This window comes from Erythrolamprus reginae, chromosome 11, assembly GCF_031021105.1.
Source record: "Erythrolamprus reginae isolate rEryReg1 chromosome 11, rEryReg1.hap1, whole genome shotgun sequence".
Classification (NCBI taxonomy): domain Eukaryota; kingdom Metazoa; phylum Chordata; class Lepidosauria; order Squamata; family Dipsadidae; genus Erythrolamprus; species Erythrolamprus reginae.
In genome coordinates this window covers 7462117-7488640 of record NC_091960.1, presented here as the reverse complement: position 1 = coordinate 7488640, position 26524 = coordinate 7462117, and the positions used below count along the sequence as shown (strand labels likewise).

The window sequence follows — 26524 nt, the reverse complement described above, 5'->3', positions numbered from 1 at the left end:
TTGGAGGGAACACTGCCCGGAGTGTGAAAAACAGCAAAACAGGCAAACCAGAAGTCCTTTTTTCGAATTTCCTGTTTGCCCGTAGGGCTGTCTTTTGCACTCCAGAGCTTCAGAAAGCTTCCCTGATGCCTCCGGAGGGTGAAGCAGCTTTTCCCAAGGCCAAAAATCTTTGAAAAGTGTTCAGAAACTTCAGATCGTGCAGAATGCAGCTGCGAGAGCTACCATGGGCTTTCCTAAATATGCCCATGTCACACCAACATTCCGCAGTCTGCATTGGTTGCCAATCAGTTTCCAGTCACAATTCAAAGTGTTGGTTATGACCTATAAAGCCCTTCATGGCACCGGACCAGAATATCTCTGGGACCCGCTTTCTGCCGCACGAATCCCAGCGACCAGTTAGGTCCCACAGAGTTGGCCTTCTCCGGGTCCCGTCAACTAAACAATGTCGTTTGGCGGGCCCCAGGGGAAGAGCCTTCTCTGTGGCAGCCCCAACCCTTTGGAATCAACTCCCCCCAGATATCAGAGTTGGCGCCACCCTCTTTGCCTTTCGTAAGCTCCTTAAAACCCACCTCTGTCGTCAGGCATGGGGGAATTGAGACTTTCCCTCCCTCCAGGCTTATAAAATTTATGCATGGTATGTTAGTATGTATGATTGGTTTCTAAATTGGGGTTTTAAATTAACTTAAATATTAGATTTGTTTACATTGTATTATTATTGCTGTGAGCCGCCCCGAGTCTGCGGAGAGGGGCGGCATACAAATCTGATAAACAAACAAACAAATAAACAAACAAACAAATAAATATCAGCCACCTAGTGTTGTGGTTGACTCTGGGCCAGCTCCTGCAATGAGGAATTTGGTCATTGCTTTAGGGGAATCATCGGGTTCACAAAGACTTGTGCTTCTTTTTTTTTTTGAAAAAAAATATTTACAAATATAATACAAGGTACATAGAATACATAAAACATTACATCCAATAAGAAAAATAAACACCATAAAACACAAAAAAACAACAACAAAAGAGAAACAAAGAAAAAAAAGGAAACCTATATATTAAAATAAAGGCATGTATAGGATCATTGTCTATATTCTTCCAAAACTATGTAAATTTTCTTTAGATTCAGTGACAGTTTTTATCAAAAAAGAGGGGAAAAAAGAAACAGTTTGGTTTTTTTTTTTAAACAATCGGCTCATTTAGTAAATCGTAACATTATCTTACTTGCTCTTTTTGTTTTCATCAGGGATATACATATATCTATATATTTTACATGTTCATATTGTAATTAGCAAGGATTTTTTTCTTTTTTCTAACCAGTGATAGAGTAGATTCCAGCAATCATAAAATTGTGAGTCTTCTTTACCTTTAATTTTTAGGCTCAATTTAGACATTTCTGCACATTGAGTTATTTTTTCTATCTTCCCTTCCGTTTTTCCTAGCGTCAAAGCTAGGAATGATCCATTGGTTGTTTTCTTGGTTGTCCACCGTATTCTCAGGGGTCTTCTCGATCTGCAAATTCCAAGTGTCTGAAGTAGCTGTGAAAACATCCCAATGTCTCTTTTCCTTTCCAGATAATCTGCACAGAGGAAAGAGCAACTATGGGCAATCTACTTCTAAAGGATTTTATAAAGAAAGAATTTGAAGATTTAAAGGGTGATTTGAATGAAGACGATGTCCCCCAAGTGGCAGCAGAATGCCAAAAACACTTAAATGAAATGCATAATCTGCCCCTTAATATTGCAGTTACTGGAGATGCCGGTGTTGGGAAATCCTCCTTTACAGTTTCTGCAGAGTTTTTAAAAAGAACGAAACTTAAGGCCATCCAAATATAGTTTCTCTTTCCTGTAAACCAGCTGCTTTTAATGTTGGGCACCGGTAGGAAACAATAGGCATGGTTTTAGTCCTGAAAAATGGGAGGAACATTTTTTTATTTGCAAACAGTGCACAAGGAACTTAAGGGCATATAAGAGAGATGTAGTCCTTCTGACATGAGGAATCTGGCTGTTTTTGAAAAGAGATCAACCACATCCTGTATAGAGACCTTTGAGAATTTCTCATTTGATAAAAGCAAGTACTGTAAGTATTTACATTCCTTTTCCCACTCTAGGTTTAGCTACAGTAGTTTTTGTATTCTGCTTTTAAATTTATTCTCTCTTTAGTTTCTGCTGATCTTCCCATCAAGGAGCTTTCAGTATAATTTTACTTACTTACCTACTTGCTTACTTACTTTTTATTTATTTATTTGTTTATTTATTTATTTGTTTATTTGTTTACTTGTTTACTTGTTTACTTGTTTACTTGTTTATTTGTTTATTTGTTTATTCATTCATTTATTTATTCGACTTCTTTGCCTCCGAATCCCAAAGGACTCAGGGCGGCTTACAACGATATAAGTACAGTAAAAATAAATACAGAACAGTAAAATAAGTCAAACAGTTAGCTAAAGTTAAAACTATTTGCAGAATGTGTCCACTGTTTCTAGGAACCATTGAATTGCTGAAAATCTGTGAGGGTTAAGGAAATCCATGCAGCCTTCACCCCTCATTTCTGGACCCAAAGATTTTTGTAGTTCTGGGGAATCAGCTGGAGAGGTAGCAGCCTTTATCTCCCCCACATTTCATGGTATCTTCTTTGGGTTTACACTGGATTTTGGGCTGGAGCTGGGTACAGTTAGTATAAATAGATTGGGTTATGTTTGTGTCAGGCAGATATTGATATGAATAAGAAATGCTAGCAATGGAATATGTATAGAAGAAGAGAAAGAAGGAAGAAAGGAGGAGGAGGAGGGAGAAGGGAGAAGAGGAAGAGGAGGGAGGGGAGGAGGAGGAGGAGGAGGAGGAGGAAGAAGAAGAAGAACAACAACAACAACAACAGCATCAGCTTGGGGGTTTCTGGTAGGGAGGAGAACATCTGGAAAGCTTCCCCCACTCCTGACTGGCTTTTCATACTCTTCCTCCTCTGGACAGTCATCTAGACGTATTAGTGTTTAGTTATAAAAGGCAGTAGTCTTCATTTTACCGACTTTGGAAGGATGGAAGGATGAGTCACCCTTGAACCTAGTCAGGATCAAACTCTAGGCTGTGGGCAGAATTTGCCTACAATTAAGCACTGTGACACCAGGGCTCAGTGGTTAAATTAAGGACCTTTAGGATTTAGATCAGATAGGAAACATGATCAGATGCTTCTTTACAGTAAGGTTACATTAACACAATCTTGCAAGTCTGAAAGTACTTCAGGGAGGAAAAGAACATTAAAAAAAACTTAAATTGATTCTTCCTTAACTGTTTTGGGTGCAAGAGGGAGGGAGGGGTTGAAATCGCCATCCGGCTTCCAAGATTTGGTAACTAAAGGTGTGTAGACATGAAGGACGAGCAGAGAGCTATGAAATTCCTCACTTTCATTTTCCTTTCACAATCAGCCTTCCTTTCCAGTAAACTGATTTCATGCCAGCAAATAATTTTAATTCCCTAGGGACCACTTACATAAATTTATTTCAAGATCTTCTATCCCTATCTTTCAAGAGTCCTAAAGTTGCACTTAGTTCCACCATAACTGAATTTACCCTTTTGTTGCTGGGTGTCTCATTCTTATGTTCCCTTCCATTTTTCCTAGTGTCAAAGCCATCAGCAAAGAGCTGGGTGTTCACATTCTGTATCTACAGTAGGATAATTTGATCCTGGACCTTTGCGCCTTGTTGAGAATTTTGGGGTGAATCTTTTTATGGTCCACTGGTTTGTTTTCTTGGTTGTCCATGGTAATTTTCAGGGGTCTTCTTGAACTGCAAATTCAAAGTGCCTGAAGTAGCTGTGAAACATCCCAATGTTTCTTTTCCTTTCCAGATAATCTGCCCAGAAGAAAGAGCAACTATGGGCAATCTACTTCTAAAGGATTTTATAAAGAAAGAATTTGAAGATTTAAGGGGTGATTTGAATGAAGGCAATGTCCCCAAAGTGGCAGCAGAATACCAAAAACAGTTAAGTGAAGTGCATAATCTGCCTCTTAATATTGCGGTTACTGGAGATCCCGCTGTTGGGAAATCCTCCTTTGTCAATGCCTTCCGAGGAGTAAATGATAATGATGAAGAGGCAGCTACGGTTGGGATAGGAAAAGAAACCTTAGAGATAAAGGCATATCCTCACCCTTCTTTCCCTAGTATAAAACTATGGGACCTTCCAGGGATTGGAACTTATAAGGTCAAGGCAGCAAAATATCTAAAGGAAGTCCAATTTGAAAAATATGATGTCTTTATTATGATTATTTCTGAACGTATTTCGGAAAATGCTGCTATGTTGGCAAAGGAAATACAAAGAATGAAGAAGAAGCTTTACTATGTGCGTAGCAGAATTGATGAAACTATCAACAATGAAATGAGGAGAAGGAATTTCAACATGGAAGACACCTTGGCGTCCATGAGAAAATATTGCGAACATAGTTTGGAAGAGGCAGCTGGGGTTTCCTCAAGTGTGTATCTGATATCCAGCCGTGAGGTACACATGTATGATTTCCGTCTCCTGCAAGAGACAATAGCCACTGAACTTCCTGACCACAAGAAAGATATTTTAACACTAGCTGTGCAGATTTTCTCCGAAAAAGAATTGATGAGGAAAAAAGAGCTAATGAAATCACATATAAAGAAGGTAGCATTGATATCTTGTGTTTGTGGACTGGTGCCTGTTCCGGGTCTCTCTATGGTTTGTGATGTTGGCATTTTGATAGATGCTCTGAGATGTTTCTGCAGGGTGTTTGGCTTAGATAACCGGTCCCTTCGTTTTCTGGCACTTCAGACAGGAAAAGAATTTGAAGAGCTGAGGCTGGCTGTCAAGAAAACCCCATTAGCCAACGTAATCGATGGGAAATTGGTATTTTCTCTCTTGACGAAGTCATCTCTCTGGCTAGCTGTATCACTTGCGGAACTGCCTCTTGATTTCATACCCATTCTTGGGTCTGTGTTTGGTGGAGCGAGTTCATATGTCACCACATATTATTTTCTGAACAGCTTTCTTGATGATGCTGTGGAAGATGCCCGAAATGTTCGAGCAAAACTTCTTAATGAACCAGAATTCCAGGGAAAGTTTTAAGATACCTCCCCAAATCTCCTTTGAAGAAAACACTCAAGCATTTCATCCAAATGAAAGAAGTGGAAGAAAATAATAATGTTTCAATGCCCGTTTAGGAGAATCTATTTTCTTCTGTTTAAGAATTATCTGATTGAAATATGTGCTTGATCATCCAGAGGGCAAATGACTATCTCTGTTTGCAGATATCTCCATGGGAACCCAGGAATTAAATATTTATCTCTATTGTTTGGGGGCAGTTGCTTTTTCTCTTTTTGTTTCTTGTTTCCTCTATTTTAAGGAATTCTAAATAAAAAATCAATAGAGAATTGCATATTTCAAATATTTTTTGAAAAAAAACACAACATGCTCTGCTCGAGACATCTCTTTAATGATATAATGATTAATTCCATAATTTCAGTTATTATCTGTCCATGCAGAAATTAATTTGGGAAATATATCTCTTCTTTAAATAAAAAATAATTTTAAAAATAGTTTGTATGCCGGTTTTGGTTAATGAAATTGAAGGGAGAATGCAGGAAAAGCTGCTAAAAGCCACTGGACTAAATTGCAATTTATCCACTGTAACATATGTCAATTCATTTATAAACTGAAGTAGAAATACTTTGTGAAATTGTTTGAATATCCCTTGGCTGAGAGCAATAGCAATAGCATTTAGATTTACAGTAATCCCTCGCTACTTCGTGGTTCATCTTTTGCGGATTGGCTACTTCTACTCTACGGAGAGGGGCGGCATACAAATCCAATAAATTATTATTATTATTATTATTATTATTATTATTATTATTACTTCACAGATTTTCAAAGAGGGCTTAAATCCATTAAATCCATTGAAAATTTTAAATCCATTAAAAATCCATCAAATTCTTCTACACTACTACTGTACTCTATTAAAGAAACTGGTAGAATATCACGTGTAGTTCCAGCTGAGAAACATTATAGAATGACTATTTAATGCAAAGGGTGGGTTTTAAAAGTCCAAATACTCATTAAATACATTAAAAAAATATCTTTCATGGAAATTCAATTTTCACGGGTGGTCTTGGAACGCATCCCCTGTGAAAAACGAGGAATCACTGTATATATCATCTCACAGTACTTTAAAGCCCCCTCTAAGCGGTTTAGAATAGAATAGAATAGAGTTTTTATTGGCCAAGTGTGGTTGGACACACAAGGAATTTGTCTTGGTGCATATGCTCTCAACATACATAAAATAAAATATACATTTGTCAAGAGAGTAAGCACATTGACCGCCAAAATCTGGGTCCTCATTTTACTGACCTTTGAAGGATGGAAGACTGAGTCAACTTTGAGCCTACTGAGATTCAATCTGCCAAACTGCTGGCAGCTGGTGACCAGCAGAAGTAGCTTGCAGTCTTCCACTCTAACAATGACACCATCGAGGCTGCACCACGAAGAACAGAAGAGGCAAGAGTTCCCTTTAGGCAGGGAAGAAATAAACTGAAACCACAAAGGTTCTTGTGAATGGGGTTACATTTCTCAGGGATAATTTAATAAGAGTCACAGGTTGGATAGAGGAGGGATTATTGAAGCAGCAATGGGTTTAGTTTAGTTTATTTAGATTTGTATGCCGCCCCTCTCCGAAGACTCAGGGCGGCTAACAACAATAAAAAACAATGTAACAAATCTAATATTAAAAAGTAATCTACAAAAACCCCAATTTAAGAGATCAATCATACCAACAAACATACCATGTATAAATTCTATAAGCCTAGGGGGAAAGGGAGAAATTTTTTTCAATTCCCCCATGCCTGACCACAGAGGTGGGTTTTAAGGAGCTTGCGAAAGGCAAGGAGGGTGGGGGCAACTCTGATATCTGGGGGGAGCTGGTTCCAGAGGGTCGGGGCCGCCACAGAGAAGGCTCTTCTCCTGGGTCCCATCAAATGACATTGTTTAGTTGACGGGACCCAGAGAAGGCCAACTCTGTGGGACCTAACCGGTCGCTGGGATTCGTGCGGCAGGAGGCGGTCCTGGAGATATTCTGGTCCGGTTCCATGAAGGGCTTTATAGGTCATAACCAATACTTTGAATTGTGACCGGAAACTGATCGGAAACCAATGCAGACTGCGGAGTGTTGGAGTAACATGGACATATTTAGGGAAGCCCATGATTGCTCTCGCAGCTGCATTCTGCACAATCTGAACTTTCTGAACACTTTTCAGAGGTAGCCCCATGTAGAGAGCATTACAGTAGTTGAGCCTCGAGGTGATGAGGGTATGAGTGACTGTGAGCAGTGAGTCCCGGTCCAGATAGGGCCGCAACTGGTGCACCAGGCGAACCTGGGCAAACGCCCCCCTTCAGTAACTAAACGAAGCAGCAGTTTTATCAAACCTATTTTCTGGCGAGACCAACTGAACATGCCCAGCCCAAAATTGGCCAGGTTCAAGGAATTATGGGGGCACAGAGGTGGCGGAAAGTCTAGTTTGCCCCCTCCCCAGTTTTAATATCTCAACTGAGCTATTTTTTTGACAAAACTGGAAGGGAATCCCCCCACGAAGCAGGAGGTGGGTTTGCATGCAACTAGGGATTGAGGTGCATAGAAATGTGAGGTGGCTACAGGTTGGGCTCCTAGGTCTCTCTCCCTGGCTCTTCTGAACGGTATCCAGCCCAAAGCTGCCTCCTGGTTGTGAGAAGATTCCGATTTTGGATGGATTCAGCCAGCTCTGTAAGAATCTTTCCAGCTGACCTGGAAAGTACCATATTTTCCCCAAAATAAGACCCTGTCTTCTATTTTTTTAACCCTGAAATAAGCCCTTGGACTTCTGGTCATGCACCCAAAGCCCTATTGGGTTTGTTGTGCACTTTGAGTTCCATTGAATCTGAGAGTATATGTCCAATCACAGTTGGCCAATAAAGAATTCTATTCTATTCTATTCTATTCCATTCCATTCCATTCTATCCTATCCTATCCTATCCTATTCTATCTTATCTACCACCAACTTGCTTTGACTACTAATAATTCAGAACATTTTGGAGAGCTTTTGCATGCAATAAGCCTATATAATTATCTATACCGCCTGAACTCCTGATTATCTGCACTCCCGGCCCAACCTCGCCATCCCCGCCCCAACGCAGCTTGGCCGAAGGTCTCTGTGCTTAGTTCCAGCCAGCTGTGCAGGGTCTTTGCTCTCCCGTTTCCCCCACCTCGCCTCCTCTCCTGCCTTCACCTCCACCTGGGCACCATGGGTCAGGGAAGCCGGGAGGCTCCTGTGCTGCGACATCCTGCCCGTCAGCCTCTGGGCCCAAAGGAGGAATGAAAGCCCTGCCCTCTCTCTCCAGGTGAAGCTGCTCCTGGGCTGGAGTGCCTTCTGAGCCCCAGGGAAGGGGCTGGGTTCAGGGGGTGGGAGGGAGGGAGAAGGGGAAGGAAGGGAGAGAAAGAAAGAGAGGGAGGGAAGGAGGGAGAGAGGGAGAAAAAAGAAAGAGGGAGAGAAAGAGAAAGAAAGAGAGAGAAAGCACAGGAACCTCACGGCTTCCCTGCCCCATGGGGCCCAGGTGGAGGTGAAGGCAGGAGAGGAGGCGAGGTGGGGAAAACGGGCGAGCAAAGCCCCTGAACAGCTGGCCAGAACTAAGCACAGAGCCCTTCGGCCAAGCTGGGTTGGGGCGGGGAGTGCAGATAATCAGGAGTTCAGGCTGTATAGATAACTATATAGAAACATAGAAACATAGAAATCGGACGGCAGAAAAAGACCTCATGGTCCATCTAGTCTGCCCTTATACTATTTTCTGTATTTTATCTTAGGAGGGATATATGTTTATCCCAGGCATGTTTAAATTCAGTTACTGTGGATTTATCTACCACGTCTGCTGGAAGTTTGTTCCAAGGATCTACTGCTCTTTCAGTAAAATAATATTTTCTCATGTTGCCTTTGATCTTTCCCCCAACTAACTTCAGATTGTGTCCCCTTGTTCTTGTGTTCACTTTCCTATTAAAAACACTTCCCTCCTGGACCTTATTTAACCCTTTAATATATTTAAATGTTTCGATCATGTCCCCCCTTTTCCTTCTGTCCTCCAGACTATACAGATTGAGTTCATTAAGTCTTTCCTGATACGTTTTATGCTTAAGACCTTCCACCATTCTTGTAGCCCGTCTTTGGACCCGTTCAATTTTGTCAATATCTTTTTGTAGGTGAGGTCTCCAGAACTGGACACAGTATTCCAAATGGGGTCTCACCAGCGCTCTATACAGCGGGATCACAATCTCCCTCTTCCTGCTTGTTGCTTATTGCATGCTAAAGCTCTCCAAAATGTTCTGAATTATTAGTAGTCAAAGCAAGTTGGTGGTAGATAAGATAGAATAGGATAGGAGAATAGGATAGAATGGAATGGAATAGAATGGAATTCTTTATTGGCCAACTGTGATTGGACATATACTCTCAGATTCAATGGAACTCAAAGTGCACAACAAACCCAATAGGGCTTTGGTGCATGACCAGAAGGCCAAGGGCTTATTTCAGGGTTCAAAAAAATAGAAGACAGGGTCTTATTTTGGGGAAAATATGGTACTTTCCAGGTCAGCTGGAAAGATTCTTATAGAGCTGGATGAATCCATCCAACAGCAGAATCTTCTCACACCCAGGAGGCAGCTTTGGGCTAGATACCATTCAGAAGAGCCAGGGAGAGAGACCTAGGAGCCCAACCTGTAGCCACCTCACATTTCTATGCATCTCAATCCCTAGTTGCATGCAAACCCACCTCCTGCTTCGTGGGGGGATTCCCTTCCAGTTTTGTCAAAAAAATAACTCAGTTGAGATATTAAAACTGGGGAGGAGGCAAGCTAGACTTTCCGCTACCTCTGTGCCTCCATCCTTCCTTGAACCTGGCCAATTTTGGGCTGGGCATATTCAGTTGGTCAGGCCAGAAAACAGGTTTGATAAAACTGTTGCTTCGTTTAGTTACTGAAGCCTGGTGGAACCTTCCCAACTTGCACCCATTGTTGCTTCAATAATCCCTCCCCTATCCAACCTGTGACTCCTATTAAATTATCCCTGAGGAATGTAACCCCATTCACAAGAACCGTTGTGGTTTCAGCTTATTTCTTCCCTGCCTAAAGGGAACTCTTGCCTCTTCTGTTCTTCGTGGTGCAGCCTCGATGGTGTCATGGTTAGAGTGGAAGACTGCAAGCTACTTCTGCTGGTCACCAGCTGCCAGCAGTTTGGCAGATTGATTCTCAGTAGGCTCAAAGTTGACTCAGTCTTCCATCCTTCAAAGGTCAGTAAAATGAGGACCCAGATTTTGGGGGTCAATGTGCTTATTCTCTGTAAACTGCTTAGAGAGGGCTTTAAAGTATTGTGAAATGATATATAAAGTGATTCCTCATTTTTCATAGGGGATGCGTTCCAAGACCACCCGTGAAAATTGAATTTCCATGAAGTAAAGGAAAAATATTTTTTTTATGTATTTAATGAGTATTTGGACTTTTAAAACCCACCTTTTGCATTAAACAGTCATTCTATAATATTTCTCAGCTGGAACTACATGTGATATCCTACCAGTCTCTTTAATAGAGTACAGCAGTACTGTAGAAGAATTTTATGGATTTTTAATGGATTTAAAATTTTCAATGGATTTAATGGATTTAAGCCCTCTTTGAAAACCCGTGAAGTAGCGAATCCGCAAAAGATGAACCGCGAAGTAGCGAGGGATTATTGTAAATCTAAATGCTATTGCTATTGCTCTCAGCCAAGCCATATTCAAACAACTTCACAAAGTATTTCTACTTCAGTTTGTAAATGAATTGACATATGTTACAGTGGATAAATTGCAATTTAGTCCAGTGGCTTTTAGCAGCTTTTCCTGCATTCTCCCTTCAATTTCATTAACCAAAACCCGCATTCCAAACCTTATTTTAAATTATTTTTTATTTAAAGAAGAGATATATTTCACAAATTAATTTCTGCATGGATTGATAATAACTGAAATTATGGAATTAATCATTATATCATTAAAGAGATGTCTCGAGCAGAGCATGTTGTGTTTTTTTCAAAAAATATTTGAAATATGCAGCTTCAAATTCTCTATTGTTTTTTATTTAGAATTCCTTAAAATAGAGCAAACAAGAAACAAAAAGAGAAAAAGCAACTTCCCCCAAACAATAGAGATAAATATTTAATTCCTGGGTTCCAATGGAGATTTCTGCAAACAGAAATAGTCATATGCCCTCTGGATGATCAAGCACATATTTCAATCAGATAATTCTTAAACAGAAGAAAATAGATTCTCCTAAACGAGCATTGAAACATTATTATTTTCTTCCACTTCTTTCATTTGGATGAAATGCTTGAGTGTTTCCTTCAAAGGAGATTTTAGGAGGTTTCTTTAAACTTTCCCTGGGATTCTGGTTCGTTAAGAAGTTTTGCTCGAACATTTCGGGCATCTTCCACAGCATCATCAAGAAAGCTGTTCAGAAAATAATATGTGGTGATATATGAACTCGCTCCACCAAACAGAGACCCAAGAACTGGTATGGAATCAAGAACCAGTTCCACAAGTGACACAGCTACCCAGAGAGATGACTTCATCACGAGAGAAAATACCAATTTCTCATCGATTGCGTTGGCTAACGGGGTTTTCTTGACAGCCGATCTCAGCTCTTCAAATTCTTTTCCTGTCTGAAGTGCCAGAAAACGAAGGGACCGGTTATCTAAGCCAAACACCTTGCAGAAACATCTCAGAGCATCTATCAAAATGACAACATCACAAACCATAGAGACACCCGGAACAGGCACCAGCCCACAAAAACAGGATATCAATGCTACCTTCTTTATACGTGATTTCATTAGCTCTTTTTTCCTCATCAATTCTTTTTCAGAAAAAATCTGCACAGCTAGTGTTAAAATATCTTTCTTGTGGTCAGGAAGTTCAGTGGCTATTATCTCTTGCAGGCGAGGGAAATCATACATGTGTACCTCACGGCTGGATATCAGATACACACTTGAGGAAACCCCAGTTGCCTCTTTCAAAGTACGTTCACAATATTTTCTCATGGACACCAAGGTGTCTTCCATGTTGAAATTCCTTTTCCTCATTTCATTGCTGACAGTTTCATCAAATCTGCTACGCACATAGTAAAGCTTTTTCTTCATTCTTTGTATTTCCTTTGCCAACATAGCAGCATTTTCCGTAAAACGGTCAGAAATAATCATAATAAAGACATCATATGTTTCAAATTGGACTATCTTCAGATACTTTGCTGCCTTGACCTTATAAGTTCCAATCCCTGGAAGGTCCCATAGTTTTATACTAGGGAAATCAGGGTGAGGATATGCCTTTCTTTCTAAGGTTTCTTTTCCTATCCCAACCTCGGCTGCCTCTTCATCATCATCACTTACTCCTCGGAAGGCATTGACAAAGGAGGATTTCCCAACACCGGCATCTCCAGTAACTGCAATATTAAGGGGCAGATTTTGCATTTCATTTAACTGTTTTTGGTATTCTGCTGCCACTTTGGGGACATTGCCTTCATTCAAATCCCTTTTTAACTTTTCAAATTCTCTCATTACATCACGCTTTCCGGGTTGGTTGCCCATCGTTGCTCTTTCTTCTGTGCAGATTATCTGGAAAGGAAAAGAAACATTGGGATGTTTCACAACTACTTCAGGCACTTTGAATTTGCAGTTCAAGAACACCCTTGATAATTACCATGGACAACCAAGAAAACAAACCAATGGACCATAAAAAGATTCACCCCAGAATTCTCAACAAGGCGCAAAGGTCCAGGTTCAAATTATCCTACTGTAAATAGAGGATGTGAACACCCAGCTCTTTGCTGATGGCAAGGACGCTAGGAAAAACGGAAGGGAACATAGGAAGGGGACAGCCAGCAACAAAAGGGTAAATTCAATTACGGTGGAACTAAGAGCAACATTAGGGCTCCTGAAAGATAGGGATAGAAGATCTTGAAATAAAATTTATCTAAGTGGTCCCTAGGGAATGAAAATTATTTGATGACATAAAATCAGTTTACTGGAGAGGAAGGGTGATTGTGGAAGGAAACGAAAGTGGGGAATTTCATAGCTCTCTGCCCGTCCTTCATGTCTACATACCTTTAGTTACCAAATCTTGGAAGTCTGGTAGTGATTTCAATCCCTCCCTCCTTCCTTCACCCAATACGGTTAAGGAAGAATCAATTTAAGTTTCTTTCTAATGTTCTCTTCCTCTCTGAAGTACTTTCAGATTTGCAAGATTATTTTAATGTAACCTTCCTGTAAAAAAAGCCTAAGCCTTTGTTCTATACATATCCTTAAGACCCACCTGTGTCGTCAGGCATGGGGGAACTGAGACATCTCCCCCGGGCATATACAATTTATGAATGGTATGTGTGTATGTATGTCAGTTTAGAAAATGGTTTTTTTAAAAATGTTTTTTAGTAGAAATTTAGATTTGTTATAAATTGTTTTTTGCACTTGTTGTGAGCCGCCCCGAGTCTGCGGAGAGGGGCGGCATACAAATCTAAATAAACATAAACATAAACATATTCCATTGCTTTCCCTTCTCATTGATAAAATATCTGCCTGGCACAAGCATAAACCAATCTATTTATCCTAACTGCACTCAGGTCCAACCCAAAATCCAATGTAAACCCAAAGAAGATACCATCAAATGTGGGGGAGAAAAGAAATGCTCCTTCTCCATCTGATTCCCCAGAACCACAAAAATATTTGGGTCCAGAAATGAGGGGTGAAGGCTGCACGGATTTCCTTAACCAGCAAAGTTTTTCAGCAATTTAATGATTCCTAGAAAAAGTGTACACATTCCGCAGTAGAAAAGAAATTATACTGAAGAATCCTTGATGGAAAGATGAGCAGAAACTAAAGAGAGGAATAAATTAAAAAGCAGAGTACAGAATCTACTACAGCCCATCCTAGAAAGGAAAAAGATATGTAAATACTTACTTGCTTTGATCAAAGAAGAAATTCTCAAAGGTCTCTATGCAGGCTGCGGTTGATCTCTTTTGAAAAACAGCCAGATTCCTCCTATCAGAAAGACTGCATCTCTCTTATATACTTGGGCATTGTTTGTGCAAATAATAAAAATGTTCCTCCCATTTTGCATGACTGAAATCCTGCCTATCGTTTCCTACAGGTGCCAACATTAAAAGCACCTGATATACAGCAAAAAGAAATTACCTTTGGATGGCCGGCAGTTTTGTTCTTTGCGAGAACGTTTCGTTCTTTACATCTACATGGAGGGATCTATGCAGTGGGGTACCCCAAGGCTCTGTTTTAGGCCCACTACTTTTAAACATCTTCATCAATGACTTGGATGAGTGGATAGATGGGGAACTTATCAAATTTGCAGATGACAAGAACTGGCAGGAATAGCCAACAAAATAGGTTCTCCAGAAGATAGGCACAAAGTACAGAAGGATCTTGACAAACTTGAACAATGGGCGCTATCTAACAAAATGAACAAAATGCACAGGTACAGCATAGGTGGTACATTGCTCAACAGTAGTAACTGTGAGAAGGATCTAGTTGACAACCATTTAAATATGAGCCAGCAGTGTGCAGCAGCTGCCAAAAAAGCCAACACAGTTCTAGGCTGCATTAGCAGTGGGATAGAATCAAGATCACGTGAAGTGTTAATACCTCTTTATAAGGCCTTGGTAAGGCCATACTTGGAATACTGCATTCAGTTTTGGTCGCCATGAAGCAAAAAGAGTATCGAGACTCCAGAAAAAGTGCAGAGAAGAGCAACAAAGATGATTAGGGGACTGGAGGCTAAAACATATGAAGAACGGTTGCAGGAACTGGGCATGGCTAGTTTAATGAAAAGAAGGACCAGGGGAGACATGATAGCAGTGTCCCAGTATCTCAGGGGTTTCCACAAAGAAGAAGGACTCAACCTATTCTGCAAAGCACCTGAGGATAGAACAAGAAGCAATGGATGGAAACTAAACAAGGAGAGAAGTAATGTAGAACCAAGGAGAAATTTCCTGACAGTCAGAATGGTTGATCAGTGGAACAGCTTGCCTCCAGAAGTTGTGAATGCCCCAACAATGGAGGTTTTTAAGCAGATGTTGGATAAACATCTATCTGAAGTAATATAGGGTTTTCTGTCTAAGCAGGGGGTTGGACCAAAGACCTCAAAGGTCCCTTGCAACGTTGTTGTTGTTGTTGTTGTTGTTGTTGTTAAAACTGTGGCAAAAACTGTAAAACAAACAAGCATAGAATTCCACAGCTAGGCAGTTTGAAGCATATAAATACATACCTGTTTTTCTATCAGGAATTGTTTTCAGAGGGATCAAGACAAACTGGTCTTGATCTCTGCCCAAAGTCCCCAGACTCCTGAGAGAGGACAGGATCCAATTTATACACGATCTTTAAGTGGGCACTTCTTTCAAATAATGAAACGTTCCTCTCATTTCCCATCATATACAGTCCTGCCTGTCAGAATCTCGTACCCAGAACCCATTTCCATAATCCGGAGATTTCCCAGAGAGAGAGAGAAAGAGGGCAGTAGAACAAGTTCATGGATCGTAGCACCTCAATTATGGGACAGAAGAATTTTATCCACCGAGCTCTAAGAAAGCATTCTGAAATGTTCAAAACTATCCTAAAAGTCCCCATGCATTTTGTAAAATGTGATGTGCTCAAAACCATGCTGGTTACATGCACGTTAATGTTTATACTTTGTATTCGTAGACATGCTTGACAAAATAAAATAAAAATATATTTTTTTATAAAAAAATAAAAATAAAAGGAACGTCCTGCAGATGAAAAATCTCATTATTCCTTTGGGGAGGGATCACTTTTCATGCTGAATGCAGAAAAAGAATGGCAACCAAGGGGATCAAATTAAATACGATTTATGCCAACTCTGGACTCTAATGTGTCCACCTTGACACAGTTTACTCTGGGGTGGGAAGAGGTGAGGCCCTGCCACACTCAATGCTGTTGATTAATGCAGATTGAGTCATCCACCCTTGGGGGAAGGGATATTCTCACCCTCCCAAGGCAAGGCAAGCAGTACCAGAGAGACTCAATCAATCAGAATAGAGCTGAAAGGGAACTTGGAGGTCTTCTAGTCCAACCCCCTGCTCAAGCAGGAGACCTTATACCCATGATGGTGAAACTATGGCATGCGTGCCATGGGTGCAGGAGTGGGCTCCTGCCTGGATGGGGGGGGAACGCAATGGGGTAGCGAAAATGGAGCTCCACCCCAGAGCACCCAGTTTGCACTGAAAGCTGTTGAAAGAAAACGCAGGGCGTTCTGCACAAGCCAGGTCCACAGTGTGGCAGTAAAAGTTTTGGTAGCCCTTCACTGCATAGGTGGCACATGGAGCCAGAGGGTCCTCGAGACGTTGCCATGTTTCAGCTCCAACATGCATGCATGTGCTGGCCTGTTGGTTTTTGGCCTTGGGTAAAGTGACCAGATTTTAAGATTGGGAAAGAGGGACACCATTGAGTGGGGAGGTGGGGGGGTGCTAAAAAAATTTTGCAAAGAAAAAATTAGCAAAAAAATTTCTTCCTTCCTTCCCTCCCTCCCTCCCTCCCTTCTTTCTTTCTTTCTTTCCATTTCTCTATTCCTTCCTCTTTTCTCTCTTTCTTTCTCCATCACAGATGTAAGGTCTTTTCCTCCCTTCCATCTCTATTCTGATTGATTGAGTCTCTCTGGTACTGCTTGCCTTGCCTTGGGAGGGTGCGAATATCCCTTCCCCCAAGGGTGGATGACTCAATCTGCATTAATCAACAGCATTGAGTGTGGCAGGGCCTCACCTCTTCCCACCCCAGAGTAAACTGTGTCAAGGTGGACACATTAGAGTCCAGAGTTGGCATAAATCGTATTTAATTTGATCCCCTTGGTTGCCATTCTTTTTCTGCATTCAGCATGAAAAGTGATCCCTCCCCAAAGGAATAATGAGATTTTTCATCTGCAGGACATTCACTTCCGTGTTTTTGTGATGCTGCAGGGGAATCCCAACAGGGGAATCCCAGCAGCACAAAAATGGGTGCTTCACTGGCAATGGAAGTCCGGAGGTGGGGTTTCCTAGCGAGGGGAGCCTCAGCAAAATTGCAGCATCGCAAAAACATGGAAGTCCTCGAAACCCCACCTCTGGACTTCCGTGTTTTTGTAATGCTGTGATTTCGCTGAGACTCCCCTCGCTGGGAAATCCCATCTCCGGACTTCCGTTGCCAGTGAAGCACCCATTTTTGCGCTGCTGGGATTCCTCTGCAGCATCACAAAAACACGGAAGTCCGGAGGTGGTGTTTCCCATGGAAGGGAGCCTCAGGGGAATTCCAGCAGCGCAAAAACGGGCGCTTTGCTGGCAACAGAAGTCTGGAGGCGGGGCATCCCAGTGGCGGCGGCTTGGGTTTGTAAGGTGAAAATAGTTTGAAAGAAGAGGCAAAAAATTCTTAAACCCAGGGTTTGTATCTCGAAAAGTTTGTATGACGAGGAGTTTGCAAATTGAGGTATCACTGTATGTATTATTTTGTCAAGCATGTCTATCAATACAACTAACGTGCATGTAACAAGCCTGGTTTTGAGCACATCACATTTTACAAAATACATGGGGACTTTAGGACATTTTGAACATTTCAGAAAGATTTCTTGGAACTTGTTGGATGAAATTGTTCTGTCCCAACAAGACAAGGTTTGGATGAAATGTTATAAATGGATAGAATGTGAGTTTAATTAGGGTCGGGATTAAGATAAAAACAGCAAGAAAGAGAAGAGAAAAGAAATAAATTAACCCAGATGATGAAATTAGATCTATAAGGTTTTTAATTAATACTAGTATCAAATTATATACCAAAATAAAGAATAATAACAACAAATGTGTTTAAGATAATTTTAAAATAAGAAAAATGATAAGGTAATAGGTTAAAAATATCATATTTACACTCTGCTAAATGAAAAAGTTTGGGGTTTTTTGGCCTGGAAGGAGGAATCACTCAAGAAAGGATTAAGAAGGAGAGGGAGTAAGTAGTAGTTTTTAAGGAGAAGGTTAAAGGAGGAGAGGTGAGAGGAAGATAAAAGGTTGGAGAGAGAGGAAGGTAGGTAGGTAGGAGAGATAGAGAGTGCAAGAGAGGAATGCGGAAATGAATTTTGGATGCAGACTATTGATTTAAAAAACTGAAAATAAGGATACAGAAATGGAAAATATGGACGAATGTACTATTTGTAATATGTATGTAAGGTATATGCATTGACATTTGTATAGATATGTGTGGAAAATTAAAAAAATTAAAAAAATTCATTCCAAAGAAAAAAGAAAGAAATTTTTCTGTCCCGTAATTGAGGTGCTACGATTCCTGAACTTGTTCTACTGCCTTCTTTCTCTCTCTTTCCAGGATAAGTCCGGATTATGGAAATGGGTTCTGGGCAGTGTTCCCTGTAATTTTTTTGGGGGTGGGCGGAAAAGTATAGTGTCTGAGCAGCAGTCCCTTCGGGACTGGGCGGCACAGAAATAACAAACAAACAAACAAACAAACAAACAAACAAACAAAAAACCCACCCTGTTTTGCCTCAGAGAATTTCAAAATAAAATACTGTACTGTGTGTCTATAACAGTGAGCTCATAATAGGGCAACTCTATCAATATCAAAATGCCACTTAAATAGCTGAGCTAGTTTCAAACTAGATTTTGATTTTCTTTCTCTCTTCCTTACTCCCATTCTTTTTCTTTCTCTTTTCCTTCCTCTCTTTTTTCTATCTGTTTCTCTCTCTTCCTCTCTTCCTCTCTCTCTCCTTCCCTCTCACTCCTTCCCTCTCGGCTTCTGGGCAGGTTTGGAAAACTCTGAGTTGATGATGATTTTTAAGTGAGCGATTGCTCACTGCTCAGCTTAGAGGGAACTATGGTCCTGGGTGCGAGATTTTACCAGGCAGGCTTGCATGTGATGGAAAATGAGAGGAACGTTTGATTATTTGCAAGAAGTGCCCACTTAAAGGCCATGTATGAATGGGATCCGCTTCTCTCTGAGGAGTCTGGGGACTTTGGGAAGAGATCAGAGCAAGCCTTGACCCCTCTGAGAATGACGCCTGATAGAAGAACAGGAATTTATATGCTGCAAACTGCCTGGTTGGAGAATTCCATGCTTGCTTGCTTTACAATTTCTGCCACAGTATTTGCAAAGACCAAAGCTGAAGGCCATCCAAAGATAGTTTCTCTTTCCTGTAAACCAGCTGCTTTTAATGTTGGTCACTATAGGCAGGGTTTTAGTCCTGAAAAATGGGAGGGACATTTTTATTATTTGCACAAACAGTGCACAAAGAACTTAAGGGCATATAAGAGAGAGGTAGTCCGTCTGATATGAGGAATCTGGCTGTTTTTGAAAAGAGATCAACCGCAGCCTGCATAGAGACCTTTGAGAATTTCTCGTTTGATAAAAGCAAGTATTTATTTACCTTCCTTTTCCCTCTCTAGGTTTAGCTACAGTAGTTTCAGCACTCTGCTTTTAAATTTATTCCTCTCTTTAGTTTCTGCTGATCTTTCCATTGAGCTTTCAGTATAATTTCTTTTCTACTGCAGAATGCGTCCACTGTTTCTAGGAATCATTGAATTGTTGAAAACCTGGGAGGGTTAAGGAAATCCATGCAGCCTTCACCCCTCATTTCTGGGCACAAAGATTTTTTGTGGTTCTGGGGAATCAGCTGGAGAGGTAGCAGCCTTTATCTCACCCACATTTGATGGTATCTTCTTTGGGTTTACACTGGATTTTGGGTTGGAGCTGGGTGCAGTTAGTATAAATAGATTGGGTTATGTTTGTGTCAGGCAGATATTTTATCAATTAGAAGGGAAAGCAATGGAATATGTATGGAAGAAGGAGACGGAGGAGAAGGAGAAGGAAAGAAGAAAGGAGGAGGAGGAGGGAGGAGGGAGAAGAAGAAGAGGAAGAGGCAGAGGGAAGGAGTAAAAAGGAGGAGAAGGGAGAAGAAGGAAGAAGGAAGGAGGAGGAGGAAGAGGAGGAAGAAGATGAAGAAGAAGAAGAAGAAGAAGAAGAAGAAGAAGAAGAAGAAGAAGAAGAAGGAGAAGGAGAAGGAGAAGGAGAAGGAGAAGGAGAAGAGCACCAGCTTAGGGGTTTCTGGTAGGGAGGAGAACATCTGGAAAGCTTCCGCCACTCCTGATTGACTTTTCATACTCTGCCTCCTTTGGACAGTCATCTAGACATATTAGTGTTGTACTTATAAAAGGCAGTACTTGTAATAGTATACAATAACAATTTGACCTTACCACACAATTTTGTGGGTGTGGCTTGATGGTCATGTGACTGGGTAGGCGTGGCTTGCCGGCTATGTGACCAGGTGGGAGGGGGTTGAATGATCATCATAGTTCAAGTGAACTGTTAAGTCCTTGACTTACAACATTACCAGTGTCGCTCGCTGAGGTGTCCTTGACAATTCGCTTCGTGTTTCCCGCGCTCTCTTTCCTGGGTCGCCCCTTGTCTCAAGCTGGATAGCTAGGTGGATGGGTGCCGATTAGGTGATGAGAAAAGAGGGGGGAGGAAATGGCCCCCCTGCAGCTCCTGCCGATGCTGGTCTCCCTGCCGCTTTCCGAGGAGGAGAAAGAAGATGGGAGGGGGGATAGTCAGCTGGAGATGGACACACAGCTTCGTTTCCGCCGGTAGAACTGCATTCCACCCCATCCTACTTACTGCCACTGCTGGTTCGGAGACTGCAAATAGTCCAGAATGAAGCCGTGCAAACTGTCATGGTTGTACCTCGGTACACCCATATAACACCTATACTCTGCAATCTGCGCTGGCTTCTCTGGGCACAATTCAAGGTGTTGGGAAAGAAGGGTGAGAATATGCCTTTATCTCGAAGGTTTCTTTTCCAACCTCGGCTGCCTCATCATCATCATCACTTATTCCTTGAAAGGCATTGACAAAGGAAGATTTCCCAGCACCGGCATCTCCAGTAACTGCAATATTAAGGGGCAGATTATGCATTTCATTTAACTGTTTTTGGTATTCATTGGTTTGTTTTCTTGGTTGTCCATGGTATTTTCAGGGGTCTTCTTGAACTGCAAATTCCAAGAGCCTGAATTAGCTGTGAAACATCCCAATGTCTCTTTTTCTTTCTAGGTAATCTGCACAAAAGAAAGAGCAACTATGGGCAATCTACCTGGAAAGGATGATGTAATGAGAGAATTTGAAGATTTAAAGAGTGATTTGAATGGAGGCAATGTCCCCCAAGTGGCAGTAGAATACCAAAAACAGTTAAAGGAAATGCAAAATCTGCCCCTTAATATTGCAGTTACTGGAGATGCCGGTGTTGGGAAGTCTTCCTTTGTCAATGCCTTCCGAGGAATAAGTGATGATGATGAAGAGGCAGCCAAGGTTGGAAAAGAAACCTTAGAAAAAAAGGCATATTCTCACCCTTCTTTCCCTAATGTAAAACTATGGGACCTTCCAGGGATTGGAACACCTAAGTTCAAGGCAGCAGAATATCTGGAGGAAGTCCAATTTGAAACATATGATGTCTTTATTATGGTTATTTCTGACCGTTTCACCGAAAATGCTACTAAACTGGCAAAGGAAATACAAAGAATGAAGAAGAAGTTTTACTACGTGCGTAGCAAAATAGATTTCACTGTCAGCAATGAAATGAGGAAAAAGAATTTCAATACGGAAGACGCTTTGGTGTCCATAAGGAAATATTGTGAAGATAGCTTGAAAGAGGCAGCTGGGGTTTCCTCAAGTGTGTATCTGATATCCAGCTATGAGATACACATGTATGATTTCCCTCGCCTGCAAGAGAGAATAGCCGCTGAACTTCCTGACCACAAGAAAGATATTTTAACACTAGCTGTGCAGATTTTCTCAGAAAAAGAATTGAGGATGAAAAAACAACTAATGAAATCCTATATAAAGAAGGTAGCATTGATATCTTGTGCTTGTGGGCTGATTCCTGTTCCGGGTCTCTCTATGGTTTGTGATGTTGGCATTTTGATAGATGCTCTGAGATGTTTCTGCAAGGTGTTTGGCTTAGATAACCGGTCCCTTCGTTTTCTGGCTCTTCAGACAGGAAAAGAATTTGAAGAGCTGAGGCTGGCTGTCAAGAAAACTCCGTTAGCCAACGCAATCGATGGGAAATTGGTATTTTCTCTTTTGATGAAGTCATCTCTCTGGGTAGCTGTGTCACTTGTGGAACTGGCTCTTGATTCCATACCCGTTCTTGGGTCTCTGTTTGGTGGAGTGAGTTCATATGTCACCACGTATTATTTTCTGAATAGCTTTCTTGATGATGTTGTGGAAGACGCCCGAAATGTTCGAGCAAAACTTCTTAAGCAACCAAAATCCCAGGGAAAGTTTAAAGAAACCTCCTAAAATCTCCTTTGAAGGAAACACTCAAACATTTCATCCAAATGAAACAGGTGGAGGAAAATAATAATGTTTCCATGCCTTTTTAGGATAATCTATTTTCTTGGTTGATCATCCAGGGGGCAAATGACTATCCCTGTTTGCAGACATCTACATGGGAACTTAGAAATTAAATATTTATCTCTACTGTTTGGGGGAAATTGCTTTTTTTCTTTTTTGTTTCTTTTCTGTTCTGTTTGTAAAAATTGTAAATAAGAAAACAATAAAGAATTTGAAGCTGCATATTTCAAATGTTTTTTGAAAGTTATCATTAAAAAACACAATATACTCTGCTTGAGACATCTCATTAATGTTATAATCATTTAATTCCATAATTTCAGTTATTATCTGTCTATGCACAAATTGTTTTTGGAAATATATCTCTCCTTTAAATAAAAAAAGAATTTTAAATAAAGCTTTGAATGGAGGTTTTGGTTAATGTAATTGAAGGGGAAATGCTAGAGAAGCTGCTAAAAGCCACTGGATTAAACTGCAATTTATCCATTGAATGGTCCTAGAAGCAATTTAACAGGGTTGCTGTGGTTTCGTCTTCAGGCTGGCAATCCTCAATTTTAAAAAGTCTGAAAGAAATTACCAGGTTGAGCCTGAGGGGAGAGGCAGGTGTCAAAGGAATCATCAATCTCGAGTCCCATCATGCACACAAGAGATCTAAATTCAGTCCACTTTGAGTTCCATTGAATCTGAGAGCATATGCACCAATGACAAATTCCTTGGGTGTCCAATCACACTTGGCCAATAAAGAATAGCATTTTCTATTCTATTCTATTCTATTCTATTCTATTCTATTCTAGATCAGTTTCCAGTCACAATTAAAAGTGTTGGTCATGACCTTTAAAGCCCTACATGGCATTGGACCAGATTACCTCTGGAACCACCTGCTACCGCACGAAGCCCAGCAACTGATAAGGTCCCACAGAGTTGGCCTTCTCCAGGTCCCGTCGACTAAACAATGTCGTTTGGTGGGCCCCAGGGGAAGAGCCTTCTCTGTGGCGCCCCCGGCCCTCTGGAAACAACTCCCCCCGAAGATCAGAACTGCCCCCACCCTCCCTGTCTTTCGTAAACTACTCAAGACTCATTTATACCGCCAGGCATGGGGGAGTTGAGATAGCCCTTCCCCCTAGGCCATTACAAGTTATGCATGGTATGTTTGTGTGTATGTTTGGTTTTATAATAGGGGTTTTTAGCTGTTTTTATTATTGGATTGTACATGTTGTTTTTATTATTGTTGTTAGCCGCCCCGAGTCTACGGAGAGGGGCGGCATACAAATCCAATAAATTATTATTATTATTATTATTATTATTATTATTATTATTATTATTCTATTCTATTCTATTCTATTCCATTCTATTCTATCTTATCTATCACCAGCTCGCTTTGACTGCTAATAATTCAGATTCTTTTGGAGAGTTTTAGCATGCAATAAACCTATATATTTATCTATATAGCCCAGATTCCTTATTTCCTGCACCTGTGAAAGCCAATGATGTGGAGATGGGGCACAAATGTATTGTTCCATGATACATTAAGGAGGTTTAACTATCACTTACAGACCAGAATGACCTCACAAAATGGGACTAAGGGGAATGTGAGACATGATACAAGTGAAAAGAATGACAATCTCTCTCTTCACTTCCAGATAACCTCTGCAGAACAAAGAGCAACTATGGGCAATATATTTCTAAAATATGATATAAGGAGAGAATTTGAAGATTTAAGGAGTGATTTGAATGAAGGAAAAATACCCCAAGAGGCAGCTGAATACAGAGGATATCTAAATGAAATGCAAAACCTGCCACTTAAAATTGCAGTTGTTGGAAAGGCAGGTGCTGGTAAATCCTCCTTCATTAATGCCTTCCGGGGCATAAATGATGATGAAGAAGAAGCAGCCGAGGTTGGGAGAGTAGAGGAAGCCTCAGGGCCAGTGGCATATTCCCACCCCTCTTTTCCCAATATAACAATATGGGAGCTACCAGAGATCAGAGCGCGTGATTCTAAGGCAGCTGAATATTTCAAGAAGGTCCAGTTTGAAACATATGATGTCTTTACTCTGATTGTCACCGACCGCTTTACTGAAAATGATGCTTTCCTGGCGATGGAAATACAAAGAATGAGAAAAAAGTTTTACTTTGTACGCAGCAAAATAGACATCAGTATCGAAAGTGAAAAGAGGAAAAGGAATTTCAATATGGAGGAAACCCTGGAGAATATCAGGAATTATTGTGAAGAGAATTTGGAAGCGTCAGCTGAGCTCCCTGCCAGAGTGTTTCTGGTATCCAACCGGCATGCACACATGTACGAATTCCCTCGCCTGCGAGAGACAATGGCTGCCGAACTTCCTGATTACAAGAAACACATTTTAACCCTGCCTGTGCAGGTTTTCTCAGAAAATAAATTGATGGACAAAAATGTTAAGATGAAACCATATGTAAAGTATTTAGCATTGGTATCTTGTGTTTGTGGAGCAGTTCCTGTTGTGGGCTTCTCTCTAGCTTGTGACATTGGAATCCTGATATTTGCACTGCAATGCTTCCGGGTTGTATTTGGCTTAAACCAGAGTTCCCTCCATTTTCTGGCACTTCAAACAGGAAAAAGGTTTGAAGAGCTGAAATCAGGGATCCAGGAATGGCCTTTAATCAGTACGGTCAATGCACAGCTAGTACTTTCTCTCCTGATGAAGTCTGCTCTCTGCCTAATGCCATCGTCTGTAAAGTATCTGCGCATAGTGTTTGGTGGAGTGAGTTCTTTTCTTTTTACGAATTATTTCCTGAAAAAATTTCTTGATCATGCAATAGAGGATGCCCGGAAAGTTCGAGCAAAGTTTCTTAAGTGGTGAACATCCCAGTGGAAAATCCAAGAAGCCATCCATCCAATTGAAGGAGAATATTTCTTCCAAATGAGGAAGGGGGGAAAGAAAATAATAGCATAGTATTTGAATGTCTAGTTAGATTCCTTTTCTCCAATCACCTATTTTCCTGTTTGTTTTAATTATTCTCCAACTGAAGTGACAGTATCTCTGCCAATAGATGTTTTTAGAGGAAAATGATTGTCTTTTTTTTGGGGTGATTGTTTTCTTTTCTTGTATTTTTTTTTTCCTTTTCCTCTTTTTTTTTTTCTATTTTACCCATTATAAATAAAATGGTGATTTTGCTCTTAAGCTCAAACATTCACAATTGTTTTTAAAATATCATTAAAATGATGAATTCTACTTGGGATATTGTATTCATTATTATTATAATGAAGAACTCCCAGAATTCCTCATCCAGCATGCTGGTTGTTGAACTTCATACATGCTGGCTGGGGAATTCTGGGAGTTGAATTCTACATTTTCAAGTTGCCAAGGCTGCAAAACACTTTCCTGATCACCCACAACTCTGGCTTTATTCAGTTGAAATGAAGCACTCTGAACAATGGAAAAAGGCACATCATAGCAAAAACAGGTTGGGGTTAGAAATGAAAAACATTGGGACAAGATGCCCTTGAGAGCAATGGAAGGGATGTGAAGAAGGATGGACTGCCACAAGAGAAGGAATTTTTTCCATGTAATTGATATGAACAGAGTTTATTTTTCTGTGGTTTCACTGCTGGGTGCACAATTTTGACACAAAGGCAGCGGAAAAAAAAGCCCTTCAAATGGCTTGCAGATAGGCTTGGTAGTCATAAAATATAAGGGAAGTCAGAGCAGGAAGACAAAATGATGATGGTGATGTCTTCTAGGTCTGGCAGGAAGTGTTGCTTGGGGTGATTGGAGAAGATGTGGTACATGCCTGACAAAATAAATACATAAAATAAATAAACTACCTGAGACTTCTCAGGAAGAAATAACTGAATGAAAAACTGCTGGTGACCTTCTATCGCTGCACTGTAGAAAATATTTGAACTTACGGCACTTGTGTATCAGAGGTGGGTGCCTGCTGGTTCGGGCCAGTTCTATATAACCGGTAGCACTGTACGCATTGCCATTCTGTTATTTTGGCTGTTTTTTGCTTCTGCACATTTTTTGCTTCTGCACATTTGCAGAAACACAGTTTTTGGTACTCTGCATGCATGCCTGTGCAGCATGCCCATGCGCCAATGTGACATGGGAGGAAGCGAATCGGCAG

General features: G+C 40.8%; 3 protein-coding genes across 4 annotated transcripts; 2 read left to right on the top strand and 1 right to left on the bottom strand.

Moving 5' to 3' along the window:
• Positions 1–1970: 1970 nt before the first annotated feature.
• Positions 1971–22817, top strand: LOC139174419 (interferon-inducible GTPase 5-like). 2 transcript variants are annotated; one of them, XM_070764766.1, is made up of 3 exons: positions 1971–2073; positions 3837–3901; positions 21146–22817. In XM_070764766.1, exons 1-3 carry the CDS (start codon positions 1986–1988, stop codon positions 22367–22369), a joined length of 1377 nt encoding a protein of 458 aa, XP_070620867.1. In that variant the 5' UTR covers positions 1971–1985; the 3' UTR covers positions 22370–22817. The 2 variants fall into 2 exon arrangements, with proteins under 2 accessions (XP_070620867.1, XP_070620868.1); XM_070764767.1 differs by lacking the exon at positions 3837–3901 and having other exon boundaries at positions 2005–2068; positions 21125–22817.
• Positions 11353–14039, bottom strand: LOC139174078 (interferon-inducible GTPase 5-like). Its single transcript, XM_070764150.1, has 2 exons — positions 13988–14039; positions 11353–12649 (listed from the first exon to the last, which is right to left on the bottom strand). The coding sequence occupies exon 2, from the start codon at positions 12620–12622 to the stop codon at positions 11399–11401; it is 1224 nt and encodes a 407-aa protein (XP_070620251.1). The 5' UTR covers positions 12623–12649; positions 13988–14039; the 3' UTR covers positions 11353–11398.
• On the top strand, positions 19325–25629 carry LOC139174421 (interferon-gamma-inducible GTPase 10-like). Its single transcript, XM_070764769.1, has 2 exons — positions 19325–19429; positions 24061–25629. The coding sequence occupies exon 2, from the start codon at positions 24088–24090 to the stop codon at positions 25255–25257; it is 1170 nt and encodes a 389-aa protein (XP_070620870.1). The 5' UTR covers positions 19325–19429; positions 24061–24087; the 3' UTR covers positions 25258–25629.
• Positions 25630–26524: the final 895 nt, after the last annotated feature.